The sequence below is a fragment of the Pteropus alecto genome, unplaced genomic scaffold (assembly GCF_000325575.1).
Source record: "Pteropus alecto unplaced genomic scaffold, ASM32557v1 scaffold131, whole genome shotgun sequence".
NCBI classification, from domain to species: Eukaryota; Metazoa; Chordata; class Mammalia; order Chiroptera; family Pteropodidae; genus Pteropus; species Pteropus alecto.
In genome coordinates this window covers 8,159,150-8,181,229 of record NW_006434709.1, presented here as the reverse complement: position 1 = coordinate 8,181,229, position 22,080 = coordinate 8,159,150, and the positions used below count along the sequence as shown (strand labels likewise).

General features: G+C 37.9%; 1 protein-coding gene across 2 annotated transcripts in view; it reads left to right on the top strand.

Moving 5' to 3' along the window:
• COMMD1 (copper metabolism domain containing 1) overlaps window positions 1–11,805 on the top strand; it is a 115,538-nt gene extending 103,733 nt beyond the window's left edge. For both annotated transcript variants that reach the window (XM_025045106.1, XM_006909563.3), the window contains exon 3: window positions 11,581–11,805. In XM_025045106.1, coding sequence (XP_024900874.1) covers window positions 11,581–11,688 — 108 coding nt within the window. In that variant the 3' untranslated portion in view covers window positions 11,689–11,805. The remainder of the gene's footprint in view (window positions 1–11,580) is intronic.
• The last annotated feature ends 10,275 nt before the right edge of the window (window positions 11,806–22,080 follow it).

The following is a 22,080-nucleotide window of genomic DNA, read 5'->3' as shown; positions in this document are numbered from 1 at the left end:
TTATTCTACCTAGTCCTGTTTATCCTTGACTTGGCCAGAGACTAGATGTAGGCCAAATAGGAAGGATGTTACAAGTTTAAAATCACAATTTAGTGTATTTATCTTTTTGCATTCCAGAAGTTCCTATAAATGCTGCTGTGGTTTTTCTCATGTTGAACAATTAGGTGTTCTTGGGTTAGACAACAAAGCAGAATTGGGAATTCCTCTGATTAAAGATGGACAGAATCCCAGGTTTAAGCAAGTATTTTGGTTCTGCTGACTATGATTTGGGATAATGGGATAAGGTGTCTCATTCAAGGAGCTCCACATATTAGTCCATAGAACAACAAAGATAAACCTTGCCTCCAACTCTCCTGGTGATGGGACAAGTAGCTCTCTATATAACTGAATCCTCCCTGCTTCTCCCTCCCCAGCTCATCCCGAAACACACAGAGAAAGAGGGAATAAAGTCCATCTTGCTTCAGAATAATAACTAAGTCTCTTGCTAATATGCTTCTCTGCCTGGGTCACATGCACATGTTAACTTAGCTGTGCTGTTGTTGCCCCATTACACTTAAAATTAAGTTAGAAATATTTTATATGCTGCTAGGATGTATTCATTCCCTATCAAGATGTTTTTATAGGCCACCTCAGATTGACTTTGGGTTATTATACTGTCAACATGCAGCTTTCTTTTGAGTCTTTGTTAAAGTTAACTGAATCATAGAATAACTTTCATATGTGGGTACTTGGTGAGTATTAATGATGATGTTTATGTTACATATGAATGTGAGTCAGGATTGTGAAATGGTTAAATGCTCAGACTGAAACCAGACAGACCTGGGTTTAAAACTGCCTCTGCCACTTACCACCTGTGTGGCCTTATACAAGTTGATCATCCTTCCTCACTTTCCTCATACATGAAATGGGATAAAATTTTCCTCACCAACGTGAACTGATGCATGTAAAGCACTTAGCGTAATGTCTGACATTTTGTATGTGTTCAATAAATGTTAGCCGTTATTAGTTATCATTGCTGTTAATATTATTACTATTGTAATGTCTGTGTCCCCCTAAACTGGCTTATGTCTTCAGATTTGTCACAGTTTTCCCACAGTCTCTCCTGCCAGTTCTTACAGTAGTTCTTCCAGACTGACTTCTTTTTAATTGTGGCTTTTTGTTTTTAGGCATCTCATTTTCCCCATGTCCAGAGATGATATTTGCATCCCCCTCAAATTTTTCTATTCTCTCCACTGCTTCCAAAGTCTACTGAAAAACTGGTGGCCAAATAAGAAAGTCTATTTCTTCTCCAGTTAGGACCTGAGTACTTTACTCTGTCTTTTGCAAAGGACTGAACTTTTAATCTCTGCTTTCTCAATTTGTGGGCAGTTTTAAGTAAATGAGGCCTTACTTTGTTTTCCTACATAAATTGGATCAAAAGTGTATCAAAAGCCATAAAATCCATTGCATTATCTGACACAGTCTTCCTGCCGGATATAGCTGGAAAAATCTGCTTTGGGTCAGATGCACAAGGTCTGTCACTTCTCCAGTTGTTCAAAGAAGCTTACTTCTGGCTTGGATTCTTTCTAGTTAACATGGCTGTTCTAAGGATCAGATGAGGTTATGCATGTCAAGGCACTTTCTAAACTGTCAAGCACTGGCTTAATATGAGGGATGATTATTGCACATGAACAAAGGCCCAGCAACTTAAGTGATGTCAAAATTCAACCCTATATAGTAAAAATGCAGTCTCCTCTCTTCTGCTACCTCTAGAAGTCTGCAGTAAGTTATTTGAGCTACAAAGGCTAGTGACTAACTTCATGCAGTGACTATAAATCCTTTGTTCTTCCCTCATCCCCATATTCTCTCATAGAATGGTGTGCCAGACCCTGAGTCAGTCTCCAGGGCTGGACTTTGGAACAAAGTATGGCGAGCAGTCCCCTTCCTTGCAGCTTTTATCCTGGCAGCCCCAATAGATTAAGTGACATTTCAAGATTAAGTTCAGTGAGGATGAAGCCAGATATGGCTTCTGCCAAACTGGGCCGTCAGACCTGAGCAATCATCAAGTAGCTTTTGTATAAATGTGTTTTTCTTGTTTCTGGACTATTAGAAATCCTTTTCTGTATGATGTGAACCGCAAGCCTAGAATCATGTGTGAGATCATTATCATCATCATCATCATCATCATCATCATCAACGGAAAACACTTATCCGATGCTTGATAAACACTGGATCCTTCAAGCACTGGAAATTGTGTCCCTTGCAGATTTATGTGTTAAAGTCCCAATCCCTAGTACCTCAGAATGTAAGTATTTGGAGTTTGTTGGAAACCCCCCAAAATTAGCCCCCTTTCCCCATAACCTCAGGAAAAAAAATCATTTAAAACTTTTTATCCCCAAATCATTTTCTGAATTTGGAAGTCCTTCTATCCTTGATCATTTCTACCTTTGCCCTTTTTACATGTTTGCTTCCTCAAGAGAAGGGCCAAGGGAAATGCTACTTTTTCACTATACCTATTTCTGCTTAATTGTGCTATTGATAATTACTTAAAAGACACCTCATTAAGAACACTGGGAATAGATTGATGCTATTGGCAGAGCAAGTTGATGATCCCTTTAGTTGGAAAAAATCTGCAATCTCAGAATTGGGTTGATCAGTATTGCTTCTGTGTTCCTCCTCTGCAAAAAAGTTTTGTCATTCATTGCCAAACTCCTTTTTATTGGATGTATTAAGATATTTCCCTCATCTTAATCTGTAGATTATCAAGAACCCCTTAGAAAGCAATTGCCAATATATACTTTGTTCTTGCCTGACCAGTGGTGAGGATGAGTTTTGTTTTGTTTTTAATATTCTCTGTTTCTGTCATGTAAATATATTTTTGTTTGTCAAAGTTATTTACAAATGAGTTCACTCTGGAATGTACCTCATTAGGAATGACAAGGGCCCAAATCTGAACTTTAAACTAAAATTAGCAACAATACACTTTTTCTCAAGTTTTAAAGAGTTTTATCATTTGGTTTCTCTGAGATTTAAGTGAAATTTCTCCCTCCTTCAGTGTGATTTGCCTTTTCATCTATTCAGCAGTTCTTTGTCCATTTTTACATGGAAACTAGTTCTGCTTATCCAGAAGCTGATATGATTTCCTACGGATCAAGCCAGAACACCTAAAAATAGTTTCCTACTCAAATATTTTTTAGTCAGAATTTTTCAGAATACAGAAAATCTTAACAGCTAAACATTAAATGCTGCCGAAAATGAAAAGTTGTAAGATGAACTGGAGCACAATGTTTTGAACACAGAAATCAACCAGTGATCTAATTGTATTGAGCTTTTAGTGTTTTTATAACTTGGCTCCATTTTATTTTCTTTCGTTGGATGCTTTTGAAATATCTTTGCAAATACTTAAGTCCTGGTGTTTATGTAAATCAGTATAAAAGCAGGCATTTTAAATTAGTTCCTATTCTGTTACATGTATACACTAATCGAGTTTGAAAGTGTCCAGATTCAAAGTCAGATGTGAATGTTAGCAGGCGATGGGTTGAATCAAAGAGCTGGGAATTCTGGACTTTGTATAACTGAGGCTAGTCTGTGGGTTTCTTTTGTTTTTTTTCCAGTGGTAAAATGAAGATTGATGGTACCTCTACCTTTCGCTATCCACTGACCTATAATGGGGAGCAGAATACATGTCAAGCTGCTTTAACATCTCTGGGGGGAAGAAGAATAGTGCTAGTCTTGGTTTAGCAGTACATCATTCAGCCAATGAAAGAACCACTCATTCTTGCAAGGTCAAAACTATTTCTTCCCTCTCAGAAACAAGTCAGGGTTGCCTGGGCTGAAATTCATGTTCCTTTTGACCATACAATTGTCAGGACAGGCATGTCTAGCTTTTTTCCTAAATTATGGCCCCAACTTTTTCCAGTTAAGATTTTTGTAAATCTTTTTATTTTTTTATTTTTATTTTTTATTCCCCCCCCAACCCCCCACTTCCAACCCTGACCTATGTATGTTGCCATCTCCCCTTAAGAACTGGATCTCTGAAGGCCAGGCGTCTCCTACCACACACTCGTGGCGCATACCTGGGCCTGGCACACCCGGGGTATGGACTGTGGATCCACTGGGGCACAAACTCAGGACTTTCTGTGTGTAAAGCAGACGTGCTAACCACTACTCTATGGAACCACCCCAGATTTTTGTAAATCTTAAACCAAAAGAATCTCAGGATCCTGTTCTTGGCATTCTCTCACTTTCTCTCAGAAATTCAAAGTTTGAGTGGACAGTGTTTTTTTGTTTTTTTTTTAAATTTAAATTTTATTTTATTAGTTTAAAGTATACAGTACATTGGTTAGACATTTATATAGTTTAGAAAATGATCCCCTAATTGCTCTTTCTCTCTGGCTCTTCACCTAGCCATTATATAAATGCTGACTGCATTCCCTATGTGATGCTTCCCATCCCCATGACCATCTATCAACTACTAATTTGTACTTCTTTAACCCTTCACTAGACAGTGTTCTTGGAATCTCATTGCCTTGTTCACTTTCAGGCCCTAAGCCTGCAGATAAAAATGAAAGTGCAGCTGCAGAAAGATGTGTCTGTGTGTAAATTCAGCCTTTGGTTTTCGTTGAGATTATCTTGCTAATAGTCCCTTTGTAAGATTCCCTAAGTTTTCCTGGTACCTAGCAACTAGTGGTTAGGTGATTAGAAAGGCATGGAGAATATGGATCTGGGATCTTTAAGATACTTCACCTATGGATCTGTGTGTGTTATGAGGTAAGGAGAAAGATATGCCTTTGGTACTATCCTAATTCTTTTATATTTTGTGCCCTACCTACACCTCTTAATGGTAGGTCCCTGTGTTTTAAGGCTGGCCACTTGGGTTCATTGTTGTTGGAAGAAAGTAAATCTCCTGATTTAAGTAATAGAAAGTATTAATGACTTTTTGGATTATCTCTTCTGGGAGTATTTATGTTTTAATTTTAAAGACATCTAGGCTGAGAACAGTAGTCCTGGTTACTAAAGGAAGGGAAATATTTGGGATAAGAAGATCTTTTTGACTTAAATTACTCCATATGGGAATGATTCTCAAAAGTAGTTATGTGATGTCATGATTAAAGTTTCTCCCAGTAGCTCTGATCTCGTTTTCTGTAAAACTTCTTGCAGAGCTGCTATGACTTAGATTAACTGGTTTAAATTTGACTTTTTCCGTTTTGTGGAAATATTTAAAAGATGGACCCAAAAAGGAGGAGGAGGTGAAGCAGCAGAAACACAGATAATAGGACTCTGAATAATTAAGATTTGATGTTATTTTAAAATTTTGCACTTTATGTATAAATCTCTGTGTGTGCCACTTGTAAAGTTGAAGTTAGCTGCCTTAGCTTTGTTTAGCGGTAGCTTAACATCAGTGTAGGTCTGAAACTTCCTAGATACCCAGTGTTTTTTTCTCCCTTGAGTTTCTAATTAACTGATTAAAAGTTCATTTTCCCATAGAGTTTATTTTTTAACATAATTAGAATTTGTGAGAGTGGCTTTTTAATTTTTTTTAAAGCATTTTAATTCCTTTTATCAGATTGTCAAAATCTTCAGAAAAACTCAGTAATTGTTGTCCAGTGATGGTTAATGCTTTTATACTACACAGGTTAGTATTGTGTGCTTTTCTAGGAGGTTATGGGAATATGGATAAACATTTCGTTTAGAAGCTACTCTGGCTCTGGAAAGCACCTAGTATGTGCTGAAAATATTACTATTTTCATGTATTAGAGTGAATTCTTTTAGTTCTTGTGATGCAAGACTGGGCAAATTCTACCCCTCCTCCCAGTGGTGACTCAAGCCCTGCACTGAGAGAGATAGGGTCCTTGGCTCTGCACAGGAAACAATTCAAAAACGAGCCAGAGTTAGAGACAGAGAAACATTTATTAGAGAAGGAATGATACTCCATAGATAGCATGATCCCCTCTCAGAGTCAGAGAATGAGACTCTGGGTGTTTGGAGAATTGGGTTTATACCTGTTTTTTAGTTTCTGTGAAAAATTATTGATTATCATTAGCCAGATACCTGTGTCTAGCAGCATGTAGTGGACTCTACATTCTCTTTGGTTTAACATTTAGCCAATCTGTGTCATTCTCATGCTTCGTCCCTATATCACTTGGAGACCCTGCCTTAGTCCCACATTAGCTCTTATTTGGCACATTATAGACACCTTTTGAGTTTTGGGGTGAGTCATTTTTAATTTATTTGCTTGGTCATTAAGTTGCAGTCTTAGAACTCCAAAAGGGTCTGATTTCAGTCTTTTTTCATCCTTAATGGGATGGTTTGCTTTGTGATTTACAGTACAATTTTTTTCCCCTTTTGGAAAATTGGGTTAGCATGTTCTTTACACATGAGATGTAGGACTTGTTGGCTATTATATTTGAAATGAAGATTTCCTCAGGATAAAAATGGCCTGAGTAACATATCCCAAAAGATATTTGCACATCAGTGTTCATAGCAACATTATTCACGGTGGCCAGGACATGGAAGCAACTGAAGTGTCCTACGATAGATGATTGGTTAAAGAAGCTGTGGTACATATATACAATGGAATATTACTCAGCCATAGAAGAGATGAAATACTGCCATTTGCAACAACATGAATGGACCTCGAGATAATCATGCTAAGCGAAATAAGCCAGACAGAAAAAGTTGAAAATCACATGATATCACTTATATGTGGGATATAAACCTAAAAACAACAAATGAACAGGACAAACAGAGACTCATGGACATGGACAATAGACTAGTGGTTACCAGAGGGGACGGGGAAGGAGGGAGGATAGAGGTAGAGGAGTAAAAGGGGTCAAATATGTGGTGACAGAAAGAAATCTAACTATGGGAAGTGAACACACAATGTAAATATGTATATGCCTTACTGTTAAAATGTACAACTGAAGGATATCAGATGTTGTTAACCAATGTCACTATAAAAAAAACCAAATAAATAAATTACAGAAAAAAAACATTAATACCCAAGGCTTTAAATAAAATTCTTCTACCAACTTTAAAAAAAAAATGGCCTGAGTAAGGGTCATTGATTGTAATATGTAATGGTAAAAATTTTGTTGTAAGATTTTTAAAGATTATAAATCACAAATTTCCTTTTTTAAACTTGTTTTAAGCTACAGTATAAACTATCCATTGCTTTAGATATGGGATTTAAGAACAGATTGTTGATAGAAATGAGGCCATGTTTCTGGTATCAAGGTCTTTGATGCAAATTCTTAATGAAATCTCATCTTCCACAGTTGTTCCTATTGTTGTTCTTTTTCTTCTTTAATATCAAAATGCTACTATATGAAATTTCAATATCAAATGATAAGAGAAAAAAAAATCAAATATCGGTTCTGGTTTACCCTATTATTTACACTTAGAGGCAGCCTTTCTACCAACTTAGACATGCTGAAAATCCTTGCTCTGCTCATCTTTGGAGTTTGTTTTGGGTGACCATGTACTTTGGCAATCCGAAGAGACTTATCTTTATGTTTATGCTGAAGTGATGATTAAGGCCAGAGAGTAAAGTGAGAAATGAACAGTACCCCAACATAAAAAATATTGGACATGGCAGAGGAGGAGGAGTTGGGGATTGGAAAATAAATATCTTGACCTCTCTTTCCTCTTGCCTGAACCTAGCTGTAAGCCAGAAAACAAGGGAGTGATACAATCTCAGGGAACAGCTTCACAAGGCATAGAACAAGGCAGAGAAGGGTGGAGATTGGATATGAAAGGACAAGTGGAGAATAATCAGCACAGTTTTCAGGGAACTATAAAATTTTAATTTGGGGTTAATGGTTACTTAGAAAGGAACTTGGAAGATCCTTTGTCTCAGAGAAGTTATTTTGAGGTCTCCTGAAGGAGTTAAGGGACAGTATCAATGATGATTCTGAGAAAGCCACAGGAAGTATGGGAATGAGTGGTGAACACAGGTTTACTTATGGAGATGTTCTGAACTTCTCTGGGGGGCAGTGTTCAAAGCTATTGGGTATCAATCAATTTATTATATAATTGCTCTTCAAGAAGCCAGTGCCAGTTTTGACCTTGGCGACATGTCCTTGTTCTCTCTCTCTAGTTGTTAAACATAGAGGACAGAGTGGCACAGCTGCAGGTTAGAGGGTTAATTTAAGTTTATGAAAACACAGCCCAAACAGAGAGATAGGCCTGATGGCTAAAGTTTTTGTTCAGCCAGGAAAACCTTTGTGTCAATAAATAAAACCAAAAGAAAAAATTTTGGAATAAACCTTATGAAGTCTGGCCAGCTATATGGGGCCTTCTTCAATCAGTATTGGTTAGCAGGATCCTAAGGCACGCTTTCCCCCTTCATTCCTTGACTTTAGCATTTTTTAAAGAAACTACAACATGTTAGAACTTGCCAAAGTTATATTATAATGCTAAATATAATGCTAAATATTATAACGCCAATAAATTGGGGATAAAGCTTTGTGGAAATTTTGCATGAGAAATAATAATACAATAAAAAATAGATTATAGGATTTCTATTTTGTTTTAGTTGAATTTATTCTAAATGGTTCCACTTAGATATTTAATAAGTCGTAGTCCTTTTTTATTTTTGGTATTTTGTCACTACAGTATTGTTTTGCCAAAGAATTGCTCAGGGTATGTTTATGGGCCTAGATAAGGAGTCATTTAAATGGACTTCCTCCACAGAGGTAGCTTAGGGTGTAGATGGGGAAAACCAAACACTTGGATAATAACAGCCTTCAATTATTATGTAAACTAGTAATTAGTTATACTCTCTGATCCTGCTAGGAAATGGGTTTTAGCTAAATCATTAAAAATTTAGATTTGACAAGAGTTTCCTGAAGAATGTTAGAGTGGTTACCTGGGAACAGAGTTCCTTAGGAACCTATGCATTGTCCTTCTCTGGAAGTCATTAAAGCCAGTTTGTTGTTTTTGTTGGTGGTGGTTTGGAGACAGTGGCCTCTCAGGATCCCTTCTTAGGCTTTTATGACTTTTTAGCTTTTGCCCTTGGAGTGAATATTTGAATGTTTTGCCTCTGCTTTTTTTTTTTTTTTCCCTAATTTAAAATAGTTATTTAAACTCTTGAATTTCATATATTGCCGTACTCCCCATAATCACAAAGTACATAGTCTTAATAATGATTATTTATCTGCTAATCACTTTATGAGTCTACTCCATGCTGTAGCTACACGCTGCTAAAAAGAAGCAGGTTCTGTCTCTTGCCTTAGATACTTACATACAGGAATTTAGTCTTGCTATATCTCATGATTATGATTAGTTAGGCCTAGATAAAGATGGATGACTTTGAAAAAAAAAAGTGTTTCAAATTGCTCTGTACTTTCTGCCTCTGGTTTAATAAGCATCATCTGCTTTTCCAAAGAAATTTTCAAGTGCATTAGATGTACTTTCTGTAGGGTACAACAGCGAAATGTGAAATTTGAAAAAGCCTCGTGTTAAGCCCCAGTTTAAAGGCTCTTGAATTCCTGATAAAATATTGATAGCACAACTAGATGAAGCTAGGCATTGATAACACGGCTTCAGGTAAATTGTTTCTTCAAAAGTTATATGTGGTTAAACGTGTCTTTCTAAGACTTACTGTGCATTGTGTCAAGGGGAGAGAGGTAAAGGTTGAGAGTGGATGGAAAATATTTATTTAACTTTTGGTTCTCTTTATCTAGCATGTTATTTCTTTTTAGTATGTGATTTCCCTTAAAAATAAACAGGTTCATCAATACTTAAGAGATCTAATCAAAGATAATGTGATTACTAAAACTTTCAACAAATTAACGATCCCATCTCAGAAAAGATCTTGGCTATTTATTAATAAATTCTGCTCAGGCATTCCTATCTTTATTAGCACTGTCCTTGATAATCTCTGCCCATATAAATGGAAAACCAGATGATTTATCATTGTAACAGACATTCTCTCACTGAGGTGAAACATGGGTTACATCATCTTTTCTGCCAAGTTTCTGAATATATATGTTAGACTCTGGTAATTATTAGTTTCTAGACCACTGTTTCAAAAGCTAATTTTTTTTTTTAAAGTCAAGCTAAAGATCTCAATAAAACTGAAAGAAGAATATTAGGCTTTCAAATCTGAGATCTGCTCTTAATTTAGCCAGCTGAACTGCCTAATTTGCCATAAATTTGTTCTTTTTTCTGAAAGGAGATAACCCTTCCTGTAACTCAAACACAGGGAGCTTCTTCTTTTTTTTAAAATTGGTTTTGCTTTCAACTAAATGAAAACCTGACAGTGTCTAAGCTCACTCTTTACCCCTCTCCCATCCAAATACATGGAGAAATTTCCCTGTAGTCCGGGAAAGCTGCCTTCCATCCCTTTGGGAGACTTTCATCTGAGAGGCCCCTTGGTTCTCTCTGTACTTGTTTTTCCTGGGGGATATTCAGTGCCATTGGTATAGACTCAGCATAGGAGCTTAGCAGCAGCAAAGGTGCTTTTTCAAAGTCAGCTCCTGAAGGTTCTTCTAGCTGATGACAAAGAAACTCCCTCCCCCTGAAGAGGCTTGTGGTCTTCTTTGGGATGAGAGTGAGAAATGCCATTGTATTTAGAGAGGAAAATGTAGAGAAAAAAAAGCAATGATCTAGTGGCTCTGCCATCAACAGAGGGACAACAGGCATGTCATTTAACATGCCTGGGGCCTCAGTTTCATTGTCTGAAAAGGCAGTTGGATTTTATGATTTATAATGATTCATACTGCTCTAAAATTACATAACTGTTGTTCTTGAGGATCTTGAATATAGTCACTCTTGGATATATATAATTTGTCCTTGTCTTCAAAACAATGTGTACCTAGGGTTTGTTTAGTGCACATGAAATTTCTATCATGGTACTTCAAAGGCCTTTTTCTTTGTTATCTACCCAGTCTAGGGCTGATTGACTGATCCTAACAGTGATTATAGGGAATGCGAAGGAAATTTTAGAGAGCTGGCTTGCTGCAAGTAGAAAGGCCCTAGAAATGTTTAAGGCTATTTCAAGATCTGGTTTTCTTTCAGTTATCTCGTTGATGTTTCCCAAGCAATTTGGTCACAACATGTCACAATTTCTAGTATAACACAAAATCCAAGTTAGCCCAATTACCAGGCTAACACAGAACCAACTCAAATCCTTCTTTCACTGTTACACTGCAGGGTACTGTGAAGATAGCATGGACTTTCAAGTCCACCAGAGCTGGGAGTTCACATTCTGACTCTGCCTTTTTCTGAATTTGTGATACAAGTTAACCTCTCTGTACCCCAGGGTCATCATCTGTAAAACAGCAATACTTAAGTACTTACCTTAAAAGTTATTGTGAGATCAAATGTGATGATAGACGAGAAGAACTTCTCATGTGTGTCATAATGAGAACACCTGACTTTTGAATACCTCTACCATTTATAAAACATCTCATTAGAAGTAGTTTCATTTAGGGCATTGTGTTAGATTTACTTTGCTGGGCAAATATCTTTTAAGTGTAGAGGCCTGAGTCAGGCTTGCTGGGTAGGGGCCCAGGGCCTTTGGAGCGGGGTCACGCCAGATTCAGAACTTTGGCTATCTTGAGGGTCTCTTCTAAAACATCTTTTTATGTTTTCTAGGAATCTGAATTTCTGTGTTTGGAATTTGATGAGGCCAAGGTTAACCAAGTCCTGAAGAAGCTCTCAGAGGTCGAAGAAAGTATCAGCACACTGATGCAGCCAGCCTAGCTGAAGATGGGAGTTGCCAAAGCAAAGGTGTTCATGATCCCTCCCAACTGAACTGTTTTGTTTTTTTAAAAAAAATATTATTCACCCATTCGTATTAAATCCTCAAATTCAAATCTTGCCTGCCTCTGCTTGCTGGTATTTCTTTCTTTCACTTTTACAGTTGTTCTACTGCAGGAGTTCTTATACTTCATCAGGCAGAGGGCACTTGTAAAAGCATTTTTTAAGAAGGAGGCTTCCGGGACCCTATCCCCAGGACCAGGCCGGGGTCAACTTTAGAAACCCTTGTGGTGGTGGTTTATTCCCGGGTAGGATTTTATGCATGACAAATTATACAAGAATTAGAAAAGGAAGAAGAAAGCATTTTACTCATGTACATACAAGGCTGACCAAATGCTGTATGGGCTGAGCTAGAGGAGCCGCCTGCCTAGATAACCTAGAAGAGATTTACTGACCCTCCTTCATTAGTAAAACTGGAGATATTTCTGGAACTGATTTGGATTAGTTCTGCCCAAATCAGAGGTGGGGAGGGGTGTCTGGTTTCATATGAGCTACTGAGAAACATGGGTTTTTCTGGGACCTAGAATTAAACTGGCTTCATCACTTCATCCCTTCACTTGCCGCAAGTCAGGATTGTGGGAAGAGGAAAATGTCTGCTGAGGTGATGTGAGGTTTTTTACCTCAGAAAATCTTACCTGAGTCATCAAATAAAACTTTTAAAGAAAATTTCTTCAAGAAAACTAGGGTAAAAACTAGATCCTAGTAGAGAAGTTATATGAAACACCAAGATTATTCTAAGAGGAAGAAACTGTCAACTGGTATATAGAGGCTGTGGTCCTTATTGAACAGGTTTCATTATCTGATATTGATAACATTTAGAAACTTCCTTTGCTTTTGGGATGTAAAGTGTTCAAAAAAACATAGTTCTCTTGGTCTGTGGTTACCTCATGTGTCAATTCTAATAAGTTTATTCCAGAGCAGGAATAAGTCCTCTTCTGTAAAGCAATTTCTTCTAAATCAGTTTGGAGACATTTGAGGAGCTCTTCCAACACCCAAACTGGCTTCCTCCCTGATTAAAACCATCCCAGCAGTTGGCAAACGACCAGAAGGTTTTAAATGTAGTGTTGTGACCGGAATAACCAGACTCAACCTGAGTGCTTTGATTATAGAGGCAGTTTATTAGCCGGTGGCTGTCCTTCCAAAGGAGCAGCCCCGAAATGCCAAGATACAAGGTTTTTAAGCCCTAAATCCTATTCTTCATTCTGTCTTAAACACAAAGGTCCATCTTTCTCCTATTTACTACCTGTCAACCTACTGGTCAGATGTGCAAGCGGGGAGTACAGAAGCAGAAAGCTTGTTGTTAGAATGTTATGTTCCTATGGGTGATTGCCTATGTTCCCATGGGCAATAGCCAGTGTTCCCATGGGCGATGGCCAAACAGTAATTTTCACCTTGTATACAATTGATTATTTTTCATGCCACGCAAGCAAGCAGGGTTACACAGGCTAAAATTGGCAGTTAGCGTATGAGCTCATTGTTACAAGTTTCATGATTAACAGAATGAGGTTAGGGGTTCCAGAAACTAGGCCTAAGGTATAGACTTCCTTTGTCCAGTTTCAGGTTTTAATTATCCTTTAACCCTTTCACATTTCAGCAGGCTATTACAGTAGCCCCTGTGGACCCTTCAGAAAACATCTTGAAACAGTACGGTAGTGTGGTTTGGCCAAAGAACTATTAAAACTTGCACTCTGTTCTCAGGGTTACTGTCATGTGATCTAGAAGAACTTAGAAAATATCTCCTGCTGTAAAATAGAGATAAAGAATATCTCATCAGATAATGAGATTCCAGATGTCAAGGAAGAACTGTCGCTACTACATTAGTATTAACTCACATATCCAGTGAAAGTTTGTGGAAGCATGAAAGAACAGTCCATAGGCCCACAGGGAGAGAGAGTCATTGTCATGGTTTGAAACTCTGTTTAAGTCATCCTATGAAAGTAATGGCCACAAAATGGACGTGGGCTTTCTTTTTTATGTCCCAAACCCTAGGTCATTGGAAAAACTGATAATGTATACTGAGGTTTTTTTTTTTTTATCATCACTACCATCATCATAAGAGAAACTCATTGCTGAAGTTTCATACTAAGCACTGGTGACTTTTAAATTTCTGATTAACAAAGAGTATATGTTTATTATAGTCTATTGTGAAAATACAGAACACACTAAGAACAGTTAAATGACCCATCAAAAGATACAGAGATAACAATGAGGGCTGGAAGAAGAGTTTTCTTTCCCTGACTAAATTTTTTGGAAGTGGAGCACACTGTTTTTAAGACTTTTATAAACACTACCAAATTGCTCCAGAAAGGTTATATCTGTTTATATTCCCTCTAAGAAAGTATGAGACTAAATCACTCCCTTTTCGCCTTATTGGATATTATCTGTTTTCATATTTTCTGAGACTAATTTGTTTTTGTAAATTTTTGTAAGGGCTACTTACTTAAACCAGGACACCTCTCTAGGGAAAGGTCCAGGGAAGGAGAATACTGGCGTAAGGATCCCAGCAGACCCGCTAGGTTTCCTACCTCTGTAATCCTAGGTTAAAACCGTTTTATTTTGAATTCAGGAAATGTGGGGCAAATAAAAATAATCTACAACCTAAATCAGGCCTTGTAAAAATCGTCCCTGCTTGAGCAATAAGCACTCTAACTTGTCTCTTTAGAAACGGTTCAGGCAAGCCAAAAATTGCTTTTAGAATGAAGTCAGAAAGAAACTCCGAACTTTAGTAGTCTCATGTTGATGAGGAGCAAAGGATTGAGCCTTATTCTCAGGTCTGGCTTTTCTTGTAAGCTCTGATTTTTATCAGCTTCATCAGTAAAGGCTTAATTTCCCTCACTATAGCCTCCTCTTTCCTTTATATAACCTCTCTTCCCCCAGTCTTATTTTAATGCTGAAGAATTACAGCATTTTAAAATTTAGTTGAACTTATTCCCCCTACATGCAGGAAGGCGGTGAAAGGGTGACATTGAGTATCTAAAATCTTAAATAGCTGACTAATAGCTGTTAGTTACTGAAATTCTTTTTTTTAGAACTGAGTGAAAATTTAGAAAACAATAGAAATAGAAATTAAAGAAAATAAATATTAAACAGTGTTAGGAAATCTTTTTTTTTTCTGAAGTGCACAATAAGTATCAAGACTAGTGAAGGGACAAGGATATAGAAGGAAGTAGTCTAGAATCAGCTCAGAAATGAGTGGATATTTTCCTAAAAGAACAGAATGTTGGAAGGGATAGGCCTTTGTGGAACAATAGCCACCTTAATAATTAGCTGTCCAACTTTCCGACCAAGGTTTTGAAAATATTTTAGATGAAGATTTAGCCAGCAAAAGGGAAAACCTAAATAGAACGTAATTAGTTTGAGCTTAATTTTAGTTGTAAAGTATACAGTTATTTACCTCAAAATTTGAGTCATAGCAATTTTTATCTAAGTGCGTCAATTCTTTCTTATCTGGGGTTGATCATAATTATCTCTCATAATATCACAACCCAATTCAGCCCTGAACTAGCCTTCGTTACAAAGGAACCTGCCTCTGCCTGCTTCCTGTCAGATAATGGTGTCAACCGACAGTTCACTTCATATATTATCAGAATAATACACTAAACCTATGTATGAGCAGATAGCAATATATGGTTGTTTACATCATTTACTCACCAAGGACTTTAATTAGGATCTTTTACCCCTCTTTTAGTTTTGTTTCCTGCTGCTAAGGTTTCAAGTTCTTTGGATTCATGTAGGAGAGGGAGGAATGGAAAGGGGAATAGTATAGATTTGATAGCACAAGTAGAAAAAGAGATTAAACTTAGTTTAAAAGAAATTTAGGCTGAAAGATGAAAGTACTTAAAACCCTTAATGCTGTTATTATACTGTTTTTATATTAAGAAATGAAAATATAGGGATTTTATGTGATTCATATTCTGGCTGTCATCAGAACTATGGCAACAATTTGGCACTGATCTCAGGAGGACTGATTTGGTGGCTTTTGGTAGAAGCTATTTTGTCATCTTGTCAAAACAGGGAAACATCTGGACAGACAGGGCAGAGGACTTATACAAGACCATGGTCAGAAAGAGACTTAAGAGTATTGTCTTCCAGTTCTGTGTTCTACCTGCCAGCTACTCCAAAAGAATAGTATGTGCTTGTAAAAAATGTCCGGATCCTTGCTCATTGTGTTTAGATGATGACAATTCCTACAGTGATTTTGTATGCAGATGTGACCTTGGAGGCAGTGAGGTCCGTTTTCACTTGCAGCCTGCATGCACATTAGACCTGTCTGTCTGCAGAGGCTGCTGATGCTCTCTGTGAGCCTGGTGCTGTTTCTGATGGCCTTTGCCTCACAGTCCACTCAGTTTCACCCATCTCTGGGTGCCATGTGTAAGGTGAATCTGCTGCCACATGAGGCTTCCTGGCTGTCCACAGTACCCAAGTAAGCAGCAGTTTATCATTCTTCTAGCTGGACAACCATGACCCTAACATAACTCTCATTCATTAATTAATTGTAAGAACGTCTATAGTAAACTCTGCAGCAGCTACTTCCTTACTATGTGGTTTTCTCAACGTGATCTACCCACAGTGGTGTAGAACAGAGATCAGATTTTTTAAATATTTTAATTATAAAAGTAATGCATGCTCATTAAAAAATTATTAATACTTATTTAATTTTAAATCAGTATAAAATCATATGGAGCAAAAATGAGTCTCCCTTGCTTTCTGCTTTTAAAAATATCTCTTGAGAAATAGTTACTGTTAACAGTTTGGTGTGTGTCCTTCCATACACTTTTCTGTACACAAAAATAAGGTCGTGTGTGTGTGTGTGTGTGTGTGTGTGTTTATATACATAGTTATATATATATATATACACACATATATATATATACACACACAAATATATATAAAACTATGTATATGTAGTTATATATTCAGGTATATCTTCAAAGCATCATTTTAGTGATTCTTAACTTTTGGCTGACACTTTATGTCTTCAAGAATCCAGTAAAAGCTATGGATTCTCTCCCCTGTCCCCCCGCAAAAAAAAAAGGCATGCATCTACATATTCCCTGAATTTTTCATTCAGTGTCAGGAATTTCATGAGTTCCTAGAATGAAATTCGTGACCACCTCTAGCCTCTCTTTGTGGAACCAGGGGTAACCTAGGAAATAACAACACGTTATAATGGATTTGAAGAGTATTATTATTTATAGCAGAAACCTAATGTACCAGAACACTGAGAGTGCTCTTAGTTGAATTTTCTGGTCTACAGAGTTTGTCACAAAATATTTTTTTATCACAAAACTTTGGATTTAAAAACTTTACAAAAAGTCTTAAGTTCATTTCCCTATGTGACAATCCAAGGATCTCTCAACATTCCTGCCTCTTCTCTTTGTGCCTTCTGAAATTTCACAACTGCCATTACAGCATCTATGGCATTTTAGTACACCTCCCTGTTTGCGCATCTATTTCCTCCAGGGCTGTGAACTCCTTAAGAGTAGGGACCTTATCTTACACATCTTTGTATCCTTCCTCCTCTGCGGGCCTATAAAAGTCTCTATAATTGTGCCTGAGATGAGCAACACAGGTAGGACGATTGAGTTGAATATTAATCAAATCCATGGTTTCCATTTAGTGGAGAAAAAAGAAAACATTAGATCTAGATTTGAATCACAGCTCTCCACAGGGTCCTAGCTATGTGACTTCAGGCACGCTTAATTTCTCTTTTAAAATAGGAACGATGTATTTTAATTCACAAGGTTAGGTAATATGGAGTAATTAGGATTTAGGAGATCGTCTGAAAGGTGTCTTTTAGAGACTCAAGGGCTCTTCGACCTAGATCAAATCCTGGCTCTTTTATTTATTAGTTTTGCAACCTTGGGCTTTTATTTAACATCTCTGTGTCTCAGTTTCTTCAGATATAAAAATATAAAGCGATAATACAATAGTACATACCTCAGGGATATTGGGGGAATAAAATGAGTTAACGTGGAAAATAATATCTGCACAGAGTCAGCCATGTGTAAATGGTGCTGCTGTTGCTATCATCATAATTACTATTGTTAGGAACTGCCTCCTTAGGAAGCTGAAACCAGTAACTGTGAAACCGTTTACAAGCAATACAAGTCAGTAACCAAATTGAGTGCTAAACTGAATGGTGCAAGGTACAGTTGCTATGAGAGTTTCAACAAAGAGAAAGGTCAGTGGGGGCTGGAGTCATCAGGAAAGGTTTTAAGCCAAAGCTTTTTTTCCTAGTTTTTTAAAATTAATTTATTTTCCAAATACGGTTGACATACAATATTATATTAGTTTCAGGTGTACAACATAATGATTCGACTTTCATATACCTTACAAAGTGATCACCCCAATAAATAAATCTAGTACCCATCTGATACCATATAATAGTTGATATGATATTTTAAGCCAAAGCTTTTAAGATCAGGTGAGCTTGTGAAGGATAGAGGTGTATGTCTTTGGATCTGGAGGTGGAAACAACACATTTCCAAGGATGGGTGGGGTCACACCTCTTCATAGAAGGGACCTCTCTTTTTCTCTTGGTGGGTGTTTACAAACCCAGATCATATCCGGCTCATCATCTGGGGCTCAGGTCCTTGGTGATGTGTTGTCATACATGGAGAGCTAAGAAAGCTATGTTCCCATGGAAGACAATCAAACAAAGCTAAACATAGCTGGAGTAAGACTGAAACAGACGTGGAACTGCTCAACTGAACAAACCCCAAGGCTCCCTCCCTCCCTGGGGAGTTGAGGCCAGAAGCAATTTCTGTCGCATCCCAGTTTCTGTAGCAGAGCTATGGGCCCATCCTGGCTTACTGGGAAGGAAAATGCCATTCTTTCAAGGGTAGCTTACCTGCCTCCTTACCCGAATCCCCAGGGGCTAGAGACTGGAAAGGGAAAGGGAAGTGAGGAGAACATTTAAAAGGAACCTTTGTCTTGTTAGCCCATGAGATTCATGTGCACCTCCTCCAAGCAGTTTGCAGAAAGGAATGAGAGTTCATAAAATATCCCCTCCTGTTTTTTTTCCTCAAAGCAGAGTTCTGTTGCAGAAGACTTAAATGGGGTGAAGGTTTTTACTCTGCACACTAAACTTTGCCCAAAGGATTTATATTTGCTATTTACCAATCTCAGCCAAAGAGTGGCACAAGAAAGCAGGCAGGCCGTATAACATTGCAGTCTTCCCTGTAGCTCCAGTCTGACTTGGTTTGGCTGGCCAAGGTCGGGGCTATAAGTTAGGTGCCAAATCTTCTGGGCACAGAGGGACCACCTGGCTTTGGAACTCATAAACCAAGGAGGTGCCTTTCTCCATATCCCCTCTGAGTACGAAGAAAGCAAATCACTTGATAAGTTACTGTATGACTCATTAAACCACAGATTTGCTGAATAGTGTGCTACCACTTCACTAGAGAATTGACAGAAGAATCTTTTTTTCTTCACTATCAGAAAGTAAAAGTAAGTAGAATAAAAAATAATATGTAAATAAATAATAACTAACCAGATAATCTGGGGCCAGGAACATCTAGTGGGAGACTTATCAGACACACCCAATTCCCTTGCCAAACGATGGAAAAAGTTTATCCTTCTCTTCATCAATATATATGCTTGTAACTTTAATAAGTGGAGGAAAATAATGCAAAAGTTAAATAAACAGTTTCCTTCCCTCTCCCTGTACACATAGGGAGCAGTTATTAAAAAGCTAAGGGAATTTGATTCTGAAGGTCCCTGAAGAGATGGAGAAATCTCAGTGGGGACCTGACCCAGGGAGAATCAACTTGCAGCCCCTGTGGGCAAGCAGCCCGAGAACCATTGTTGAGGGGGCAAGACCCAGCAAGTCCCTGTTGCCTTGCCTGAGCCCCGGGAGAGAAGTGGTTGCTGAGTAACCATAGCAGAGCCATTCTTTGTAGATCAAATGCCATACCTAGTTTTGCACCTGGAAGTTTAGCCAATTAACTGTGTGCTTGGTTTGTTAAGGAGCTGATTTGAAGTGACAAGTTGTGGTTAAATTCTTGTCCTTCCATTCTTTTTATCTTATCCTTGTCTTGGAGAAGGACTGAAGATTACCGATGACTTGTTCCATTTTGCATCCTTATATTGCCATAGTCATAGGAGATTACCATATTGTTTCATGTATTTCCATAACACATGTGCAATCATACTTTATGTATTGTCCTGAAAATTGCCTTTTCCCTCAACAACATGTCTCGAGACTTTTTCCGAATTAGTACTGCAGAGACCAACAACCTACTCAACTGGTATAGAGAATACTTCAAAGTGGAAACATCTGAGGTATAGGGGACACTGAAAGAGATCTCATCTGGACTTCCCTTATCTGAGCAGAACAGAGCTTTTAGTACTAGAGTCAGCCGTTAGCACTCTCCCCCTTCACCCTCTCCTGTCTCAAGTCAGGGAGGCACTGACCTTTGGCACTGGGACATTCCAAAAGAATTGTGGAAGCAAAACTCACCTTCTATCCTTTGAATCCCTAAAGCACTCCCTCTCTTATTAAGTTGCTATATAAACCTTTACCCCTAGCTATTCCAGGAGCTACTCTAGGGTACTGTAGGAGTAGTGTAGGGTGGTCCTGCATACGTGGTATTCTTTTCTCCTGTTAATCTGTCTGTTGTCAGTTCCTGTGCAACCCCTTTCCCCCAGATAGACCTAAGTGGGCAAAGATTTTCCTTCCAATAGTTTATATAAATGTACTTCATTTCAACTGCTGCTTAATATTCCATAGACATATAATTTTGGTGTTTTTTAAAATTCCCTATTAATGGATTTTTGGGTTGTTTCCAGTTTTTCCCCATTGCAAACAATGCTGCAGTGAACGTCCTTGGGCATGCCTCCCTGTATACATGTGTGAATATATCTTAGAACACAGGAATTACGCTATCATGGGTTATATGCTTTCTAGATTTAGACTCTGGCAAATAGACTGTGGAGTGCAATAAATGTTTAACAGTCAGTCTTCTAAAGAAGGGGGTAGGGACTGATTTGTAGCATTTGCCATTTCCCCTGTGTGAGTTTTCCCACCATGGTTGATTTACAATGTGGCCTTACTAAACTTGGAGTTGAGAAGACATACACACCATCGGCTTTTGCAAGCTGATATTAAGTGGCTCCAACACAGGTCCCAGAATCCCTTAAACTCAGGATGCAAATAGCCTTCTAAGGTAGCCTATATAACTTAAACTTTCACAAGCAGCGTATAAAAGTATCTGTATGAAAGTATCTTGATAATTCCACACTTTTTTTGGCCAATATAATAAGTCAAAAACAGTATCTCCTTTTGCCTTGCATTTTCCCAATCAATGAGGTCAAGCACCTTTTCATTCTGTTATTTTTATTCCCTCTTCTGTGAAATGGTCCATAGCTATGCCTGGTTTTCTTTTAAGTCATTTGTCTTTTTCTTATTGATTTTTAGGAGCCCTTGTTGTAATCTGGGAACATATTGTCCATCAAGGAGTTTTCATTCTTTTCTAGAGAATGAAATTGGAGGAATATTCCCAAATTGTATTGAATACCTGCTATGAACATACCCATTGAGGACTAGGACTGAAAGAGGAAAGCACACATGTGTACATCAAATTCTTTGTGTACTAGTTTAACATTGTGGTAGGGTCAGTTGAACACACACATGCATACCAGTAATACTAATAAAAAGTAATCATTGGGGAAAAAAGAAATAAATTGTATTTTGGCTCAGTCAGCTTATTTGTTGCTTTTTTTCCCCCCCACAAACATCTTATTGATCCTCACTTCTGTTGGGGTCACTTAGGTCACTGAACTTTTTTTGGGGGGGGGGGAGGGAATACATACACCAGCACTTTTTGTTCTCACTGAAGTCACTTGTGAGTCTTGTGAGGCCTCATCCTTCATTTACTTTTCGCTGTTGGCCCTAATCTAAAAAGGTAGAATGCTTTTCTCTCCAGGCTGTTCTCTCTAAAAATGACTGACTGCTACCAGCTTGCTGTCCTCTGGGATGAATTAGGAATTAGAAATTCTCAGTTTTTCTCAGGGGCGGATTATTCCCAGAATCCCTCAAATGCAGATGGCCTGTTTTTACAAAGGCAGGGCTGTGTAGGAAGAAACATAATAGGGATGTCATCTTAGATGGAAGTGGTTATCTACACAATGCAATTGTCTGCTTTTAATTTGCTGCTCAGATTTCATACTTGAACCAGACATCAAAAGTTTGAAGTTGAAAAGATGCTGAAATAACACCAGGTGGTAAGATATTAGGGAGGGCAGCTACTGAATCCCCCAATTCCTTGGCATTCTTGCCCTTTCTCCTCCCTTCCACCACCAAACCCTCCACTAGTTTTAACTTACTTTTAT